The sequence below is a fragment of the Tyto alba genome, unplaced genomic scaffold, assembly GCF_018691265.1.
Source record: "Tyto alba isolate M040663 unplaced genomic scaffold, T.alba_DEE_v4.0 Super-Scaffold_22, whole genome shotgun sequence".
Lineage (NCBI taxonomy): Eukaryota > Metazoa > Chordata > Aves > Strigiformes > Tytonidae > Tyto > Tyto alba.
Genome location: NW_024881296.1, coordinates 34,271,964 through 34,290,059, shown reverse-complemented (window position 1 = coordinate 34,290,059; position 18,096 = coordinate 34,271,964). Strand labels below are relative to the sequence as shown.

Below are 18,096 nucleotides of genomic sequence, written 5' to 3'. Positions count from 1 at the left end.
ACCCCATGGAAGTACAGGCAGATCCTGAGGAGAACTCCTGAGGAAGAACAAACCCCCTCAACACCCCAAGTTTCTTCAACTGGCACCAAGGAAAGGCTGGTGCTGGCAGAGGTCAAGCAGAGCCAGTTCTGTAGGTGGCACATTCCATTACAGGGTGAACTTGGTAGAGACATGCGTTTCTCTAGGCTAATAGGACTTTTGTGAACCAGGGTGAGAGTAATATCTGGTAGCCACAGCAGCACTGTGAGTCCAGATGGACATCTGAATGCAACATAAAGATTGTAGGACAGACACAGATGTTTCTGTCTGGATAGACATGGGACTTGCATGATGATATTTACCTACGCTCATAAAGCAATTTGAGATTTATTGAGGGTGATTACATTCAAAGTCAACAAAACTTTGAATTACAAAACCATTTTCTTTTAATTTCTAAATAAAATAACAGCACTGCTTAGCAAACTTATTTTGGGCAATGTACCTAGTGTCAGACTGATTTCTGTATGACTGTTATAGTAAAGTTAAACTCTTTTAGTAACTTAAGATAAGCTATAGCTATGTTTTTTTTCAAATGTTTAACCAATATAACAATTAAGAATTTTTTCCAGATTCAAAGAAACCAAATAAGGACATTTCTACCTGCTAGCAAAGAAAAATAAAATGAAACAAAGTTCTTTCCTTCCAGTGATGTAGTGACAAATTTTTTATTTAAAAAAAAAAAAAAAAAAAAAAAAGTAGTTGTTTGGTAAGTAAAAACTTAGGTAAACACGCCTGTTTGATAGGTAGCAAGAAAGAAATTATTTCTTCATTGCTCTACATTGTTTCTCCGTGACTAACCCATAGTTCTCCATCTTGGCCTTATAGTTGAAACTTATTCAGATATTTTTACTACAGACTCATTTATGCTTCTTCTTCTGTGGATAAAAGTACACCACACATGAGTTTAAATACTATTACCGAGTTTCACAAGGAATGGAAAAACAGAGAGAAAACTCAGATTACTCACCGCTTAGTCTCTTCCAAATAATTTGGCAAAATTGTTCCACATTTTCTGACACTAAATAAACAGAGGAAAGCCAAACATTTTGAAGCTTCAGTCACTAGGGACCCCCAGTGACATTAATATTCCTGGAATGTCATTTGACCGGTTACACCGAATAGGTTGTTTTCTTTGCCTCTGAATTTACCTTCTCCTTTAAATAAAATATTAAACAATAATCATAATTAAAATTCTTTATAAAATCTTCTAAAATGAAATATTAAGATTTTACTCCTTAGGTGTTTTGGGGGATATTTAGCTGAATGTATGAAATGGAAAATCCCCTACAAAGCAGAAAACACACCAGGGCCAAGGGGATGCTGAGGACGAATGACCCGAGAATATTCTACTAGATCACAAACGACACTTCTTCATAAAATGCACCTACGGCAGGAAAATAATAATGGAAACCACCCCGTTCTGTCCAAATCTGTAGGAAAATAGGCAAAATCCCCTTTAATTGCATCTGCAGAAGGAAAAACAAGGTGCCGTACCTATTACCTGTGCCTTGTGAGGGGTGATTAAGAAAGGGCTTTACCAGGGAGGCTCCAGACCATCTCCCATATGTGCACACTGCTATCCCCTGTGGTGCCTGTAGTGTGCAGTGTCTCTCCCATTACAGAGTAAAGGGAGGTGGCAGAGCTTCGTCCTGCTCCCATCTAGGTCCTGGCTCGCTCTGACCCCTGTACCTGGGAGGCTGGTGCCTGCCACGGGGGAAGGACCTAGAGGCTGATCCTGCAAAGCAGAAAGATGGGAAAGTCCCCAGTTAAGAAAAACAATTAAGGAAATTTATAGTTGAAGAAAATGTTAAAGTTCCATTGAGAGCAAAAGGACTGAAGAACATTTTTAAACCCCATTAGCTTCAATGAGAATTAAATACATGATTAAAGGTAAGTGCATAATTTTGTGAATAAGAATGCTTTAATGACCCTTAAATCTACAGCTGTCTCACCAATATTATCTAGAGTGGAACCAGAAATTATTCCTGGTAATCTGAGGCTAAACTACTTGAAAATTAAACTTTATGATGAGCAAGGGACAATGATTCATGTTGGAGATCTAAAGTTCCCTCTCTTCCTGTCAGTCAAAACCAAACCTAAATCTTCACCTCACACACACAAAATCCTTAAGGGTTTTTATTATTGCTAAACTACTTGAAAATTAAACTTTATGATGAGCAGGGGACAATGATTCATGTTGGAGATCTACAGTTCCCTCTCTTCCTGTCAGTCAAACAGAACCTAAATCTTCACCTCACACACACCAAATCCTTAAGGGTTTTTATTATTGTCCATTTTTATTACTTTATTTGTGGTTTTTATTTTCTTCTTAAAATTAGATAGATGTTATCTAATAACTATGTTTGCCTGGATCAAGACTTCATAAAACCCTCTTAAAAATTGATGGCCTCATAAAGCAGCAGTCAAACATGCAGAAATTGTATTTTTCATAGCTTAACTGAGCAAATCTATACAAGAAAACCCACGTAGCTTTAAAACAGCAGCAGCACCCACTGGCAGCTCTCACCCCACTACATGCAGGTGCTGTATCCCGTAGTGTCCCGTTGGCCAGAGCAGACGCTGCCCCACGGCACCGCTGCTGCCCCACGGCACCGCTGAGCGAGCCGAGGGCCACGCGTGGGGCAGGCAGCCCCATGGACGATGCCCACAGGTGAGCAGCCACAGAACCCCAGTCCCATGTCCCAGCGGCGTGTGGAAAATGCCCCAAATCACAGACCCAATAGTCAAGGTCGTGTACTTACGAGCAGTGTTATGTCGACCTTTCCACAGTTGCTGGCTTCTTATTCAAGTCAGGTCTTTTCAGGGTGTTCAGTATTCCCTACTTACCTGTTGAAAGTAAATTGAGAGGGGAAAAAACTCTGGTCTTACAATCTTTGACAATCTGACATTCCATAATTACACTGGATTTTTTTTTTTTCATTTGAAATTATAAAGCCAGACTAGAACTGTAGCTCTTATCTTTTTAATGTCTCCTCATCTCTAAGCTTCATTCACCTTCTGAGATACAGAGATCTGTTAATAAAACAGATATTTGCAACAGTAATTTTAAATTTATTGAGCGTTTTGGAGTTTTTTCAATAAAAAAATAAAAACCTAAAACATGTTTATACATTTAATATTTCTCATCTTTGCCTTTGTACTCCACTTCTACCTCTTTTTACATTTCACTCTGAAGAAGAGAGGGGGAAAAAGCTGCACTACAGAATGACAGGTCATTAATATTTTTGGCTCTTCCTTATCTGAAAACTGAAATGTTGTTGTTATTTTCAAGGACAAGATCTGCTTTTTCTCCTGAAACATTTATCATATTCTACAGCTTTCTTTTCCATAGGGTTGTACACGTCTATACTGTGGAAGTTTGATTTGGTTGTTCCCCAACTGTACCCTTCTAGTCATTCTCACCTTAAACACAAGACATCAGGCATTCAGCCCAAACATCTTTAAGCAGGTCAAAAAATGTTTTTGGCATTGGTTAAATTCCAGTACTACTGGAAAGAAGAAAAACACTAAAAAAAATAAGCAAATAATGACTGCACAATCTCTTTGACTGGTATGACAAGGCTTTGGCCATTAGTTCTTTGTGTTTCTAAATTACTGCCATGCTGGAGATGCCAAGCTAGGAAACTGGATCTGACTCTCCATATCCTAAAACAGTCAAAAGGCAGAACACCGCACCATCATTTGATCTTGGTAGATTTTATTTAGTAACCGGACTGTACAAGAGGAAGACACAGATTAAAATAGTAGAATTATGGGTTTGGAATAAAGTATAAAATCTTTCTGTTTAGATAAACTCCTCTCTGAAAGCAGAAATTTTTTGAAACTCTATGGTCCATTATACAAAACAAACAATGGTACTGAGGCATGAAGTGGGATCTAGACCTAAATGTTCCCAAAGCTTAAAGCTTTTAACATACAGTATTGTGGATCAAAACTAATGCTACAACAGAAAAGTGCTTTTGTTCTTATTCTTGTGGTCTCTGATCAGATCCAGCTCTAAACACACACAACCTGGCTGCCAGCTGAAGGAGCAGTTAGCCCTTAAAGGACATATTCCTGGTTTGAAACCACAGGATGACACTCACATCATGATTTCTTAACAACTGCTCTGTAGCTTTTACTATCACGTGCATTTAATAAAATCACTTTTTTGTGTAAGCTCCATGTTGATTTTACACAGAGTCCTACATTCAATAAAGGTTTCCTTCCTAGTCAACTGATGTGTTTCACTGATGATTTTGATTACAGATCTCAAAGACAGTAGGAATGGAATTCAGCCTTGTGGGTATTTACTTGGTGGGTGAAGGAAAGCTCTCACACTGAGTTTTCATATATAGTTTATAAAATAACCTAGAAAATGTTAACCACAATACTATATATGTAGTAAATGCATTTTAAAACAAATGTTAAACCCTTCCATGTTTGGTTTCCTCTAGGCTACAGCCAAAGCTATTTGAATGCTTTTGGATTTTAAATTATAACACCCTCCTGTCTGCAGTGGAGGCTTTTCCCCTCAGCCCACGAGAGAACAGAAATAAAGCACTTACAGTGGTTCCTTACTTTGGTGCAGAGATTAAAGATGATCAGTGGAGGAACAAAAAACCATGAGTACTACACGCAAAATCTGCAAAGCAAAAATCCGTAGAAAACAATAACACAATCACAACATATGGCAAGATATCAGGAAGGAGAATAATGTCCTGGAAGCCTCCATGTCCAAAAATGGAGAAAGAAAATTGAGAAACAAAGAGATCTGTACTGATAAAGTCACAGAAGTATCAATTCAGGAAGCAAACTTGTAGAGGAGTGGAGGTAGGACTTCCAAAAAGAGGGGCAGAAAAGGCAACCTACTTGTTTTCCTCCTGAATTCCCTGCAACAGGATTTCCTTGTCACATCATGTGGAGCCATGTAAATATGCCCCCTTTGGCTACGTGACAGGAATCATTTCCTCCACCATGCCTGCAGGGAAGGAAAGCAAAAAAGAGAGGTCAGGATCTAGGGGATTTGTATTAGCAGATAGCGCTTAGTCAGGAAAGGGATAAAGATTACAGAGGAAGCAGTGCTATTGGTCTGTAATCCTTTTCTGTCACACATTCTTTTTATATTAATCAGAAGAAATACATGGAAAAAATTAAGCTTTACTATTTTTCACTTTCAATTTGTAATTGGTACTTAATGCAGGGCACAAAGATTTCAAAATGTACCTAGAACAAGCTCTCAAGATGAAATTTTGTTAGCATCCACAAATGTGAAACTAAAAATTATTCAGCCCAATTTTTCAAATGTTTCTGTGCATATCTCCACCCCAAAGAAAAAAAACATGGGAAAACAGGCTTCTTAAATCATGGAAAGTTTATTGGCATATTCTTATCTATGTTCTCTTTGCTTCACATATTTAAACACTGAATAATGGATTAGATTAGATAGTTTAGTTTTAGCATTACTTCATTTTGTACCACACAACCAAGCAGAGTTTAAATAGTATGACTCTGTGCCTGGGGCATCTTTTCAGTTTCTGAACTGAAAGTTCAAGACACCCATTTTCAGCAGCCTAAGAAGCATGGACCTTGCCTAAATAAAAGTGAGGCAACAGCTGTGCTGGAATCCTTTAAGGGGTGTAAACCCATTCGCATAGATGCGGTTTTACCAGTTCAAAGGCTTAAGCTTTCTAAATAAGAAAGAGAAAAGACCATTCCTGTATAAAAACATCCAACATGCTTACATCCACACTAGGAACCGCACCAGTATGGCTTGCAGGCAAAAAAGTTGCACTGTGAGCAAAGCTGTTAACCTGGAAGAAGCACATTGGCTTCCTTAGTGGCCTGTTTGCAGGAATTGCCTTGATTCTTCCCAATAACACTTCTGTGTATCTCAGTGCCCCGGCAGATTTGGGACCCTAATTCATGCTTAACAGAGCCACACAGAAAAAGCCCAGACTCCTGCAGCAGTGCCATCCTTAAGCGCTCAGGTGACATGAAAAAACGCTTTATCAGGTCTGGCCAATGTGCAGAAGTTTCACTGGTTACAAATGGATTCAGAAAAACTGTCACCTGAAAGAACACTTCTAATAGATTTGAGTCTTATTTCCTACCTATGTAATGTGTACAGAGTGCACCTAATGCATGTTTGACCAAAAAATAACTTCTAGGAAGACATCAATCCTTGAATACTTTAAGCACTACAAAATCTACTACATGCTAGACATGTATGCTGGAAAATGCTAGTTTATTTTTTATTATATTAAAACATTTTATTGTAACAAGGCTGACACACTCAGGTTAAACTCCTTTGTACAACTGCTTTGCCCTTATTGTTAGTTACTCACTAGGTTTTAGTCACTGTATTTATTTCCACCTTGCTCATAAAATCATTGATCAATGCCAGGAGTCACACGAATTCCCACTGAACTCTACTGGAAGCAGCCTCCCCTGATGATCCTTTCCTACTGATAGCTACTTCTTGAATTCGGTTACCATTTCTTCATCTATCATTTTACATGTGTACTACTTCTGCTGCAATGTCATGTGATTTAAAACAAGAATATCATGCAGCATTAAGATAAAAAACCCACTTCACCCATTTTAAAATACAGGCATTTTTAGTCAATTTTAGATATTTTAGACCAATTTATTTTCCTGATGATGTGACTGAGGAAGCTGGGAAGACACTGTCTAGAGGTACGTGATGTTAACATATGCTGCTAACTGATTTATTTAAATAAACATATCCTGGTTTGGGCATTGTTTCATTGGCATTGTTCCAGGTTATACCAGTTTACCTTAACTGGCTCTGAATTGCATCTATTTAATTTCACTGATTTAAAATCATGCTGTTAGTACTGTGTTCAGATCAATTCTTAGCTTACAAAAATTTACCATATACCTTCTAGTTGTGTCCTGAAGCAACTGCCGATGTTTTCACTGGAAAGTAAGAAGTACTCAATAAATGCGCTTCATTATTATTGGCAGCATAAAGAAAGCCTACAGTTGTTTCATGTAAGAATTGCTTAACCAGCAGTCCTCCAGCATTAGACCTTTTCACATGCAAAAAGTTCATAGGTGATAAAAACTTAAAAGACCAATCAGACTGCAATTACACAGTTATATGTTGATCTCTCACAGTTGTTCTCTTTATTTTTATGCTCTCTCTTACAAGCAGATCGAATTACTTTAAGTAGCAGGTGAGGTCACACTAAGTCAAGCAATCATAAGTCAGATACCTCCTATTCTAATTAATATAAAGAACACTATTGTAATTATATTTACTATTTTTTATAAAATCTGCCACTGTTCATGTAAAAGTGAAACTTCTGACTTGGCATTGAAGGATATGATGGTGACAATTTTCTCCATGAGTATAATTCAAGTTTGTCTGAGGTTTAAAGTTACACAAATGCTTTTTACCCTGGTGCTCCGAAGCTACATCAAGTGAGTTAGTCTTGGTTCCTGTCCTCATGAAGAGATTCACGTAGCAAGAACCCATCACAGTTGCTGGCTTCACAGCACACAGGCACACAAGTGGCTCCTTGGGAAGGCTCCTGTGACAGGCTTGGCATTTTTGAAATTTTTTTATGTTGCTGATAAGTATACCAGATCCACAAAACAAACTTCCGTGCTCTTGCCGCAACCTTGGCTTGCCAGCAGTATCAGATTCCACTCTGACAGGCTAAGGATTTTGTTTTCTGTCCAGACAGAATCTTTAAATATTACATTTTTTCCCCCAGTTATGCTTCCCTGGGATAAAAGTTTTATTGATGCCCTTTAATTACTCCAGGGGTGGTTTCAACATCTCCTTTTCTTTTTATAACTCCTTCCAGGAATTAATTTGCAAACCAAGCAACTAACATTGTTAGGGCAAGATGTACTAATGCTGCTTCTAAAAACACTATTAAAAAACAAATTTGTAGGGAGAGTGTAAACCATTTCTTACTTATAGTTATCAGGTGCCTAGCTGAACTTTTCATTAAAAACAGCTTTCCATTGCAGTCTGTAGGTTGCCCTAGCTGGTCTGGACTTTTTAGTATTATTACTTCTAGCCTGTTTTAAAACAAGACATCTAAGATAAGAGAATCTAGGAAAAGACTTTTAAATTTTTTTTTCCAAGGTTTCCAAGTACTACATGCAAAAAGACATGTAATATTGTGCGCAGATTTATTACTGGTGTATGTACAAATGTATGGCTGTTTTCAGCTGTATACAGTAATTCCTAAGGCAAAATGCATGTCATTTACCAACACTTTTTTCAACATATGCAATGAAATCTTTAAGAATCAGTCTTTAGCGTGACTAAGGGGGAGCAAAGGATGCTGCATGCAAACAAACAGTCTATAACAAAAATAGTGAAGTTACCTTTCAAGTAACAACATGTCACCTGAGTCTGTTGTGTCACACATTGGATGTGCATTGTGGCAAGTAAATTGTTAAGTTTTGGTCAAGGCAATTCACTGCCTGTTCCCATTTCTAATGTTTCTCAATCCCCATTACAGTGCACCATAGTCAAACTATAGAATAATCAATACAACATATAGAATAATCAATATACCATTGTTTTAATTTTGCAGAAACATAATTGAGCCTCCTTTTTTCCATCTGTGAAGATTTTCTGAGCACAGCACCTCTAGAGTGAAGCTAGCCTTACAGGCTGGAAAACACAGGGGATTTGGAAATTAGGGTCAAAGGCATAAAATGAACCTTTATTTTGACCCATGATGGTATGAAACCAGCATCATCTTATTCTGCAGAATGACTTACCAAGTGTAAGCAGACATTACTTCTTGTGGCAGTAATAAAAATAAGTTTATGAAGAGGAATTTTGCTCCTGCTAGTGAACTAGATTTTATTCTGGTCATTGTTTCCTTGGTGGAACTGTCACACATTCTACCAAATACTTGCTTTGGTACACCAGGTAAAATCCCACTGGAAATCTGGACACATTATCTGAGCAAGGGAAAATGTTTAGATTCCTGCCTTCTTACACAAAGAAACTGTTAAGTTGAAGATGGGTTAAGCTCCTGGTGTTGGTTTATGTAAGACCCTCACAGAACACACATGCTATTCAGTAATGACTACAGCCCAGCAAACACCTTCTCATGAATGTGGTGTTCCCCAGTCAAGCAAAGCGAAAACAGGGAGAAGAATCTGCACATAGATAACTTTACCTTTAACTGAAAAATGTGCTATTAGTTAATTCATTTCACATGATGCTCTGGATGTTGAAATGACTGCGTTTTGTCTGTGGCATGGCAATATCTCCAGTATCAGCCCAGACCAGGGGATTCACTGGGCCATGGGGCTGCAAACACTCCCCGTCACACGCAGCTCACAGTCTAAATAATTGAGACAGGCAAAGGGTAAAAGGGGAAACACAGATAGAGGAGTATCTCGTCCAAGGTCACACGGCTGGTCAGTCACAGAGCGGAGATTAGACAGGGAGTCCCCAGGCCCCCATTCCAGTGCACTCGCCACGAGACGGCGGTGCCCGTCCCTGCTCGGCTCCTGAAAGCAGCTCGATTTGTTACCGCGGCTCCTTGCAGAAGTGATAAGTCTCAACGGGGTCATAAAGCATGTAATGGGAGCCTCTGCTGATAGCAGTGGGGTTTGTTGAACTACAGAGACTGCTGTAAGGAAGCCTTCAGAATCATTCTGAAATCTGGCTTTAAGAAGTAAAGAAGCATAATTAAAAAATAGCTAATTTGAATAGCTCTATGTATCTTCCCCACTGTCTGATCAGGTTAATTAATTAATTTGCTTATTTTCTGAAATCCTTTTAAATTATTAACATTGTAAAAAAAGCCTCTCTAGTACAAAATGATAATGGCATAATTTGATAATCCTGTAAGAAGGCTAGACAATTGTTTTAACAAATGTTCGACTGATTTTCAGGCCTGAAGCTAAGAAGGAAAATACAGCAATTTGAAGATCAGAGAATTACTTATGATATTTTCAAAAATGTAACTGATAAGCCTTTACTTTACAGAACATTCTATTTGTGTGTCATTCTGCATAGTTAATTAAAATAAGAATAGCTATAAAATACATTTGCCCTTCAGCAAAATTTACTCTCTGTGCTGTTGTCAGGTAATCCTGTAGCCAGCTATTATTGTAAAAATAGCTTTAAAGGCATATAATAAAAATAATGCAGTAATGAAGGATTCTTGCTTTGGGAGAGTCTAAAAATGCTGATTTAGTTTGGAACAGTCTCATGCCTGTGCTGCTGCTGACGATGGTAAATAACTTCAGCTTCCTCAAAATGACTACATCGCATCCACGCCGTGCGTTGAGGCTTTTCATTCCAGACTAATGCTGATAAATGATTCGGGCATTGTCTGCTCTTAAGAAGAAAATCAGTGATTGTGGGATACATGGAGCGTAGCTTGATTCAGGTGTGGTTCCTGGACTAACAGTGAATAAACCCACTTGGGCAATCAAACTGTGGTCATGAGATTCCCAGATCAGTTTTAATCTCAAGAATTTAAAAATATATACTGCTGCTCTATGAAAAGTTTAATGTTTAAGTACCTTGCTTCACTCAATCGGTTCTTTGCACCTTCTGAAGATGAAAGTGATTCCCAACTTATGAACCCAGATGACATGAGGGATGATAATGTGGTAAGAAAGTCTAGGAGGAATAGAAGATTTGGGAGAGGAGGAGGAAGTTGTTTCCATCAGTTTAAGCTGCTGGTGAGTCCATTCCTCAATGGGAAACTGGATTCAGCAAGATCAGGAACAGAAACACAGTCATGAGCCCATCTACAAAGCTGTAGGTTAAACACAGAGCTTTGTGGTATTTTTAGGAAGAAAAGATGTGACAGGAAAAAAGAGAAAGATACCAGAAATTAGTGATGTAGGCAAAGGACGAAGATAAAAAACAGTGTCACAGGTGTAAAAGAGGATTTTGAAGTGTGTCGGATACATCGTTCCAAAACAAGTGAAGCACCAAGGAGGATACATCGAGGTTGCAGGTGTGCTTTAAAAGATTATTTAAGGCATTGATGAGATCTGTTTGGAAAGATCCATAAATTTCAGAAAAGCATTTTCTCTCCCTAGTCCATATGTGGATAGTAAGCACATGTGGTCCAAAAGGTTTGATTAATTTAGGCGATGCTTTCTCTGCTTGATGAAACTCACATACATGAATATATCTATCTTGTAACTCCAGTGATGCATCAATGACTATGTTCTCCCAAAACTTTCTAGTGAACTCATATGCAAAAGATGTCTATTAGAATTTCTGGAGATGATACTATCACGATACACAGTTATATTTTGAAGATTGCTCCCGTAGCGCTAGATAAAAATAATTGCACAGACTGTTTTCAAAATAAATACTGAAACAATTAAACTAAGCACACAGTCATTCTTCCTGAATTAATTGGGTTGTTCATAAGAAATTATTCTAGTGCATTCCTTTTTCTAACCTACACTTTCTGTAGAACATACATGACTCTTACACCTCTCAACGTGAGCAGAAGCCCAAGAAGATAACTGTATTTTCCTTCTAGCTGCAGAAACATACTGCATAACTATTAAAGCCAAGTACTGTCAAGGATACTTGCTTTTGAGCACCATAATTCAGATGCTAGGAGGATTCTTCTGTGTGAGTTATATGACTACCTCTTCTTTGCCACATGTATCCCCCCTAAATTCAGAACTTCAGATGAAGAGTTCTGTTCTCACTGGGCAGTCCCAGAAAAATGTTGTCATGACTGCTATACCGTTGCCACAAGCTTTTGTTACAGAAGGTTATAGATATGAAAACTGTCAAGCCAACACAGGCAGTTTATAACTTTTGAAATCTGGACCATATCCAGAGTGTAAGTGGTATATATGGATTTATTCTGGAGAATGTAAGACAATATCTTATATGTGGCGTGTACAGAATAATGAGAATTACAAGGGGCAAACATGAGAATCTGGATATTTATTTCATTTTGAAAATAAATATAAACATTTGGTTAAAGACATTTCAGAAACTACTCAGAATACATTTGCAATAGTAGGCAAAACAAAAAATGAAAACTTTAAATACGTTGAAAAAACACTTAACAGCAAGGTAAAAAAGAACATACACCCCCAAAAGTCAGTTCTACACTCAATGACCCGGTACCACACTGCCAGTTACTTGCTGCTAAACATAGGAAAATAAGTCTTCAAATTCCCTCAGAGGCCATCACCATAAGCCCAGAAGAATAAGTGTTAATTACTCATCCTAGAAGTATTAATTATTATTAGTAAATGTAATTTTCATGAAGTCTCAAGAACTACAGCTTTGGGAAAATGAGTTCTCCTTTTATATATGTGTATATACACACACATATATATAGATATATATACATAGCCAGTATAGACAGCACAGCCTGCTTTAGCTCTGCTGTATTGCTAAAAGTATCCAGTTTTTAAATTCACTATAGAACTGCTTCAGTGATTGTGCATAATAATGAATTCTTCTGTTTGTTTATATGCTGCATAGCCTAGTCATTTCTTTTGCTGAAGCTTTATGTAAGCTTCTGCTCTTTGATTAAAGAAAGGAAGGGAGGAAAAAAAGAACTGAGGGAAAATAAGGAAGGATGGAAATTCTCGGGCACTACTTTGTAAAATTTTACACATTGGGAAAAATTGAATTCATTGATGCAATAGCCACCCCAACTTCTTTGTACAGTGTGAATAAAAACCAAGCGACCAACCAAACAATCAACCCTAAATTCAGACACTGCCAGAACTGTGACAGTCAATTTCATTTATTGTTTGCAAATACAGGTGCCTGCCCTGGCTCTTGGCTGTGGAATTTAAAAATCAGGCATGAGTAGAAAGACGACCTGTAAACATGTCTACTCAAACCAAATCCTCCAATAGTTTTAACAAAGAGGAAAAAAAAAAAAAATATGGACTTTGCTGCATTCAGCAAAGGTAAGCAAATCCAGGTTCTGGTGGATGACGGTGGATAGAGCTTTCCAAAACTGGGGATCCCTCACAGAGAACTAATGTCGTGCCAGTTGCTTCCTCATACTTCATTTGCAGAGCTCAAATGCGTGAATCTCTGTGGAGTCTGACCTGGCGTTACATCACAGAGAGAAAAGTAACCAGACACAGTTGCACACAACTGTGCTCAAACATGATGAAGTTCTTGTAAACCGAACAGTTCGAGGAAAAAGGTTTATCTCTGCAGGATAACTTATTTTAATTTGTTATCTTATGCAAGTCCAGTAGTGCTGCTATCTTTTTAATATCTTCCATAAGGTTTTATTTAAAGTCCAGACATGCTCTACAGAGAGTGTAAAATGTATGGATCTAAAATCGCATTTTAAAACAAGGTTTTAGCAACAGAGTCCTTCTGGATGTGAATTTGACTCATGGTTTCTCAAAACCTGGGCAACAGCCAGCCTAAGATACGTGGGATAAGCTGTCAGTCAGCAGCAGAGCAGCCTGTTTGGGAACCCCGCGCCCAGCCCTGTGCGGGCTCCTGCTTCACGCTCCCAGGCACCTACCAGCAGGGTACGGAGCAACAGAGCCAGCATCCCACGCTGGCCACTTGCTCTCCCACCAGTTCTCTTGGGGAATAAGCGAGTGCCACGCAACACAGCATCCTGTTTTGCCAGATTGTTAGGGGGGTTAGGGTGGTCTTTTTTTGAAAATTCTTCTTCTTCCTTGAGGTCATTTGAATATGTATCTGTGTGACGGCATGGTGGGAAAGGCAATCAGCACGTATTAGCAGGTCCTGTCGTGTTTACCTCAGCCCAATATTGCTTTCTGTCTAATACAATATAATGTCAAACTTCTTTAATATGTCTGAGAGAATATATACAGAATACGGCAAAGACTTGTTGCAAAGCATACACATGCCAAGGAGCCATGTGGCAGGGGCTGGGGGGGTGTTGTCCCCAGGGGCTGCCAGGCAGGACCTCACCAGCCAGGGCTGGTCCCACCGGCCCAGCCAGCAGCAGGACAGGACGGGGGGCACCGGGGGCCGTCACCTCTGCCCACTGTTCAGTCGGGACCAGCAGGACCCGTGGCCTGGCACAGGCCACTGAACCAGCCCCAGTCCACAGCCTGGGAGGGCACGGGCAGTTCTGTAACTCCTCTCTGCCTAACGCTTCCCCGCAGCCGAGCCCGATTAGCATCACTGTCCTGAATTCCCCAGCACCGTTTTTCCCCTGCTGTGTTTTAGCACACGCATTTCTGAACTAACAGCTGAGCAATACTGCTTGCTCTCGCAATGACATTGTCTTTCTAGGTTTTCTCCTTTAAGCTCCAGCTTCTTGAATGGCAGGGTTGTAGGAAATTCTAATGTTTATTCATTCAGTAGAAGTTTTACACTTTGAATTTCCAAAGTAAGTTTTGGGAGCATACCTCTAGAGGCTCAAATAAGAAAAGCTAAATAAACGTATTGTTTAAAATAAATGATCCCGCCATATGATTTTCCTTCAGGGGTAACCACAGTCTGACATTGCACAAATTCATTCACACTGACTTTCAGGTCAGGTTGGGGCTAAAAGAAATACAGCCTTTTCAAGCTGAAGAGCCCCCAGGCCAGCAGATGTTGCCAGTTGCCGCACAGAGAGCTTGGGGTGCCTCCGTTTCCAGCCTTCAGCAGGGTTGGGCAGGCTCCCCGTGCGGCTTTCCGGGGGGGCTCAGCCTCGTCCCCGGTGCCACGCAGGGCCCTGCAGAGCTGGGCTGGCCCCATCCAGCGCCCTCGACACCCCGTGCTCTGGGACTGCTGGGGTGCTGCTGAGCTCCAGCACGGAGCCCAAGGCAGGGAGCCGCGCCGGGGCCCGCCGTAACGAGCTCACGGGGCTCGGGGTGACAGCACGCAGGCACCCCTGGTAGCCCCCACTGTCATCTCCCCACGTTCAGGCCTCGTCCATCTCTTACTCTAGCTAGCCCAGCCCCACGCCCGCTCAAGCCGAGCAGCTGACGAGCTTCTGATTAATGCTCCAGACAAGGTTTGGGATGGAAACTGCCCGGTCCCCGTCACGTTACTCAGTTGCTGCAGGATCAGCTCCGTGACACCCGCCCTGTGTGACGATGTAACTGACGATGTCAAGCTGTGCGGACACCGTCTTCAAGCAGAGGCACTGCCATACCGGCAGCCTCTCAGAGCAGAGCGCGCAGAGGTTCCCCTAATCCCCTTAATTGCGAGTCCCCAAAACAACGGGATACCGTTCCGGACCTGTGTGGATCCACCCGTTTTTTTAAAACTATTTCTCCGAACGCCACCGCATCTCCCGCCTTCAGCGCGCAGCAATTACGGCGGCGCTGCCCCTGCTCGCTCCGATTTCGCCCTCGCTGGGGACGCTCCCAGTTCCGTTCCGACGGAGGTGCTGTGGAAATTAAACCGGCGCAGGCGACTTCAGGGCGGGGAGGGGGGGGGGAGCCCGGCCTCGGTACCGGCCCCCGGCGGAGGGTCCGACCCGGGGGGCGGGGGTGGGCGGGCAGGCACGCGGTGTTTACGGTTGAATGAGGGGCGGGGCCGAGGGGCGCCGCGTCAGAGAGGGGCGGGGGGAGGCGGGCGCGCCCCGGCGGGGCGGCCGCCGCGGGCGGGGGGCGGTGACGCGCGGGGCGGGGCGGGGCGCGGCCGGGCGCGCTGCCCCGCGGTACCAGGGGCGGCTGCCCGCCTCTGCCGCGGTATGGGGGTCGGGCTGCGGCCGGGACCCCGCGGGCGGCGCTGAGCGGAGCGGGACTCGCCGCTGCTGTTGCCGCTTCTTCCCCCCCCCCCCCCCCGCGGCTCCGCAGGGAGGAGGCCGGGCGGCGGCCGGCGCGGGGCTCGGGACCCGGAAGCAGAAGCGGCAGCGGGGCCGGGAGGCGGCTGGATGGGAAGGAGCGGCGGCGGCGGCGGGCGGCGATGGGGGAGCAGCAGAGCTCGCTGAGCGCCCCGCGGGCGGCTGCTGCTGCCTCCGCCGCCGCCTCGCCGCCGAGCCCGCCCGGGGGACCGAGGGATCCCGGCCCGGACGAGCCGCCTCCGCCGCGAGAGGCGGCCCCGGGCGGCAGGGCGGCCGGGCCGGGGCGGAGCGGGGAGCCGCCGCCGGCCGCCGCCAGCCCCGAGCGGCGAAGGGCCGAGGAGGAGGAGGAGGAGGAAGAGCAGGAGGCAGCGGCCGGGCCGGAGGAGCCGGCGGCCCTGGCGGAGGAGGGGCCGGGACCGGAGGGGGGCAGCGGCCGCCGCCGCCCCCCCCGGCGGCACGTGTACTGCACCGTCTACTGCGTAGAGAACGACCGGCCGGCGGCGGCCCCCGCCCCCCCCCGCGGCGGCGGCCCGGGCGGGGGGCAGCCCCCGGCGCGGCGCGGGCCGGCGGCGGGCGGCGACCCGCTGTCTGCGGGCGGCAGCATCGAGGTGGTGGACTTGTACCTGCTGCCGGAGCCCTTCTCCGGGCTGATCGCGGGGGAGTTCGGGCCGCTGCTGGTGCTGAGCTGCCGCGTCTGCCTGGAGGAGAAGCCCATCAAGCCGCTGTCCTGCTGCAAGAAGGCGGTGTGCGAGGAGTGCCTCAAGCGGTACCTCAGCTCCCAGGTACGGGGGCCCGGCGGGCGCCGCCGGCTTGTGCCGAGGCGGAGGGAGGCGGGGAACGGGGCCGTTAAACGGTGGAACCCCCGCGGGTGTGGGGCGGCGTGGGAACCTCGCCCGCCCCGTCCGGGACGCGTTTGGCAGCCGCCGTGCGTGCGAGCGGCTCGGTTATTGACCCAAGTTGGTTCCCGAAGCGTTTCTCTGCGCGTCGATGAGCGCAGCCTTGTCGGGTTTGGGCGCTTGGGTGTTTCCCGGGCTCGTCCCACCTTTGGAAGGATGCTCTCCGTGAATTCTCAAACTGGGGCTGGCACCAGTTTCCATTTAAAGAGGAGTGTAAAGGAGGAGGGGGAGCAGTCTGGGAGCGTTTACAGCCGCCTCCGAGGCGAGTCCCGGGGCTGGGGGCTTTCGCCGCCGTCTCGCAGCCCCTCGCCCCACCGGGCGCCTGCGGGGCCTCGGCGCGGCCGGCGCCTTCGGTGCTACACCAGGTACGCAAGGTTAAAATAAGGGGGGTTGAGGGGTGTTTCTCTGTGACTCTTCATGAAGTTGCAACGGTAAACAAGAACTTTTCTTGGGGGGGGGGAAACCAACCCACCCAAAACACAATAGCTTTTCCGTTCCGGGTAGATGGCTGCTCCCGTATATGCTGCTTATATCTTCATCACTGTTTGGTCAGTCAAAACTGCCGTTTCAAACCGAAATCAGCAGCTTGAAAGCAAAGCTCTGTCTTCGCTAGTGTTTTTAGTCGCTAGTTTAGCATCACAAAACACTTGTGCATTGTTTCTGCCCCTAGCATAGGCATGCCCAAACCCAAAGAGCAATGGGAGAAGCGTGGGTATGTGGGAAAACCAAAACCAAACAAACCCTTTGCTTACCACCTTTATGTTTTTATTCATCAGAAACTTCTGGGATATACTTAGTGGAGACGTGCTGGTAGAATGATTTTTTTTTTTTTTAACACCTGTTGGGGCCGGGAGCAGTGCTGGGGCAGTCTGTGCTCCCACTGGGCTGCCTGCGTAGGGATGGGATGGATGGCTACAGCTACCCCTGCGCGCTATAAATAGCTGTCAGGCTGTTCTGACCAGGGAGCATTTCAGTGCTTGGAAATTGCACGTGCTGGCTGAAGTGAAGCATGTGCTCCTCTATGGGTATTGGTAGCCTACGTAGCACTTACTAGTGCTAGTAGCTTTTGTTCTGGCTAATAGCAAACTCACTAGTGTTTTTATAGACCACCTTCATTATGTTTAGATAACAGGGAAGGGCTTAACATGGAAGACAATGAATGGGAGAAGCAGAGTTGTGTTTTGTATGTCTCCTGTAGCACTGAAACTCAGGAACACTTACTAAGTCTTCTCAAGACTTTGTGGAGCCCAGAATGGTTTGGTTTGCAGTTAAGTGGTGGACTGTAAACTCTCAGCAAGTTTTTAGAGTATATTGCCAATGTGCATTTGTGCCACCTTTGTATTTGCCACTGAGGTCACGTGTCAGAATGTTGTCTTGGTTTGAAGCTGGAAATTGCAAAGTGGTGCCAAGGGTGGTCTTCTGTA

The 18,096-nt window shown here is 44.0% G+C and overlaps 1 protein-coding gene and 1 long non-coding RNA gene across 5 annotated transcripts in view; one reads left to right on the top strand and one right to left on the bottom strand.

Moving 5' to 3' along the window:
• Positions 1–705: 705 nt before the first annotated feature.
• On the bottom strand, positions 706–5,020 carry LOC116962890. Of its 4 annotated transcripts, XR_006165638.1 has the most exons (6): positions 4,912–5,020; positions 4,608–4,684; positions 2,802–2,886; positions 1,534–1,774; positions 1,007–1,057; positions 706–914 (listed from the first exon to the last, which is right to left on the bottom strand). It is a non-coding gene; the product is annotated as an uncharacterized LOC116962890 (long non-coding RNA). The 4 variants fall into 4 exon arrangements; XR_006165636.1 differs by having other exon boundaries at positions 1,007–1,774; XR_006165637.1 differs by having other exon boundaries at positions 706–1,057.
• Positions 5,021–15,623: 10,603 nt separating this feature from the next.
• The window catches only part of RNF217 (ring finger protein 217), a 63,489-nt gene continuing 61,016 nt past the window's right edge, over positions 15,624–18,096 (top strand). Inside the window, exon 1 of the mRNA XM_042796100.1 lies at positions 15,624–16,558. Coding sequence (XP_042652034.1) covers positions 15,899–16,558 — 660 coding nt within the window. The 5' untranslated portion in view covers positions 15,624–15,898. The remainder of the gene's footprint in view (positions 16,559–18,096) is intronic.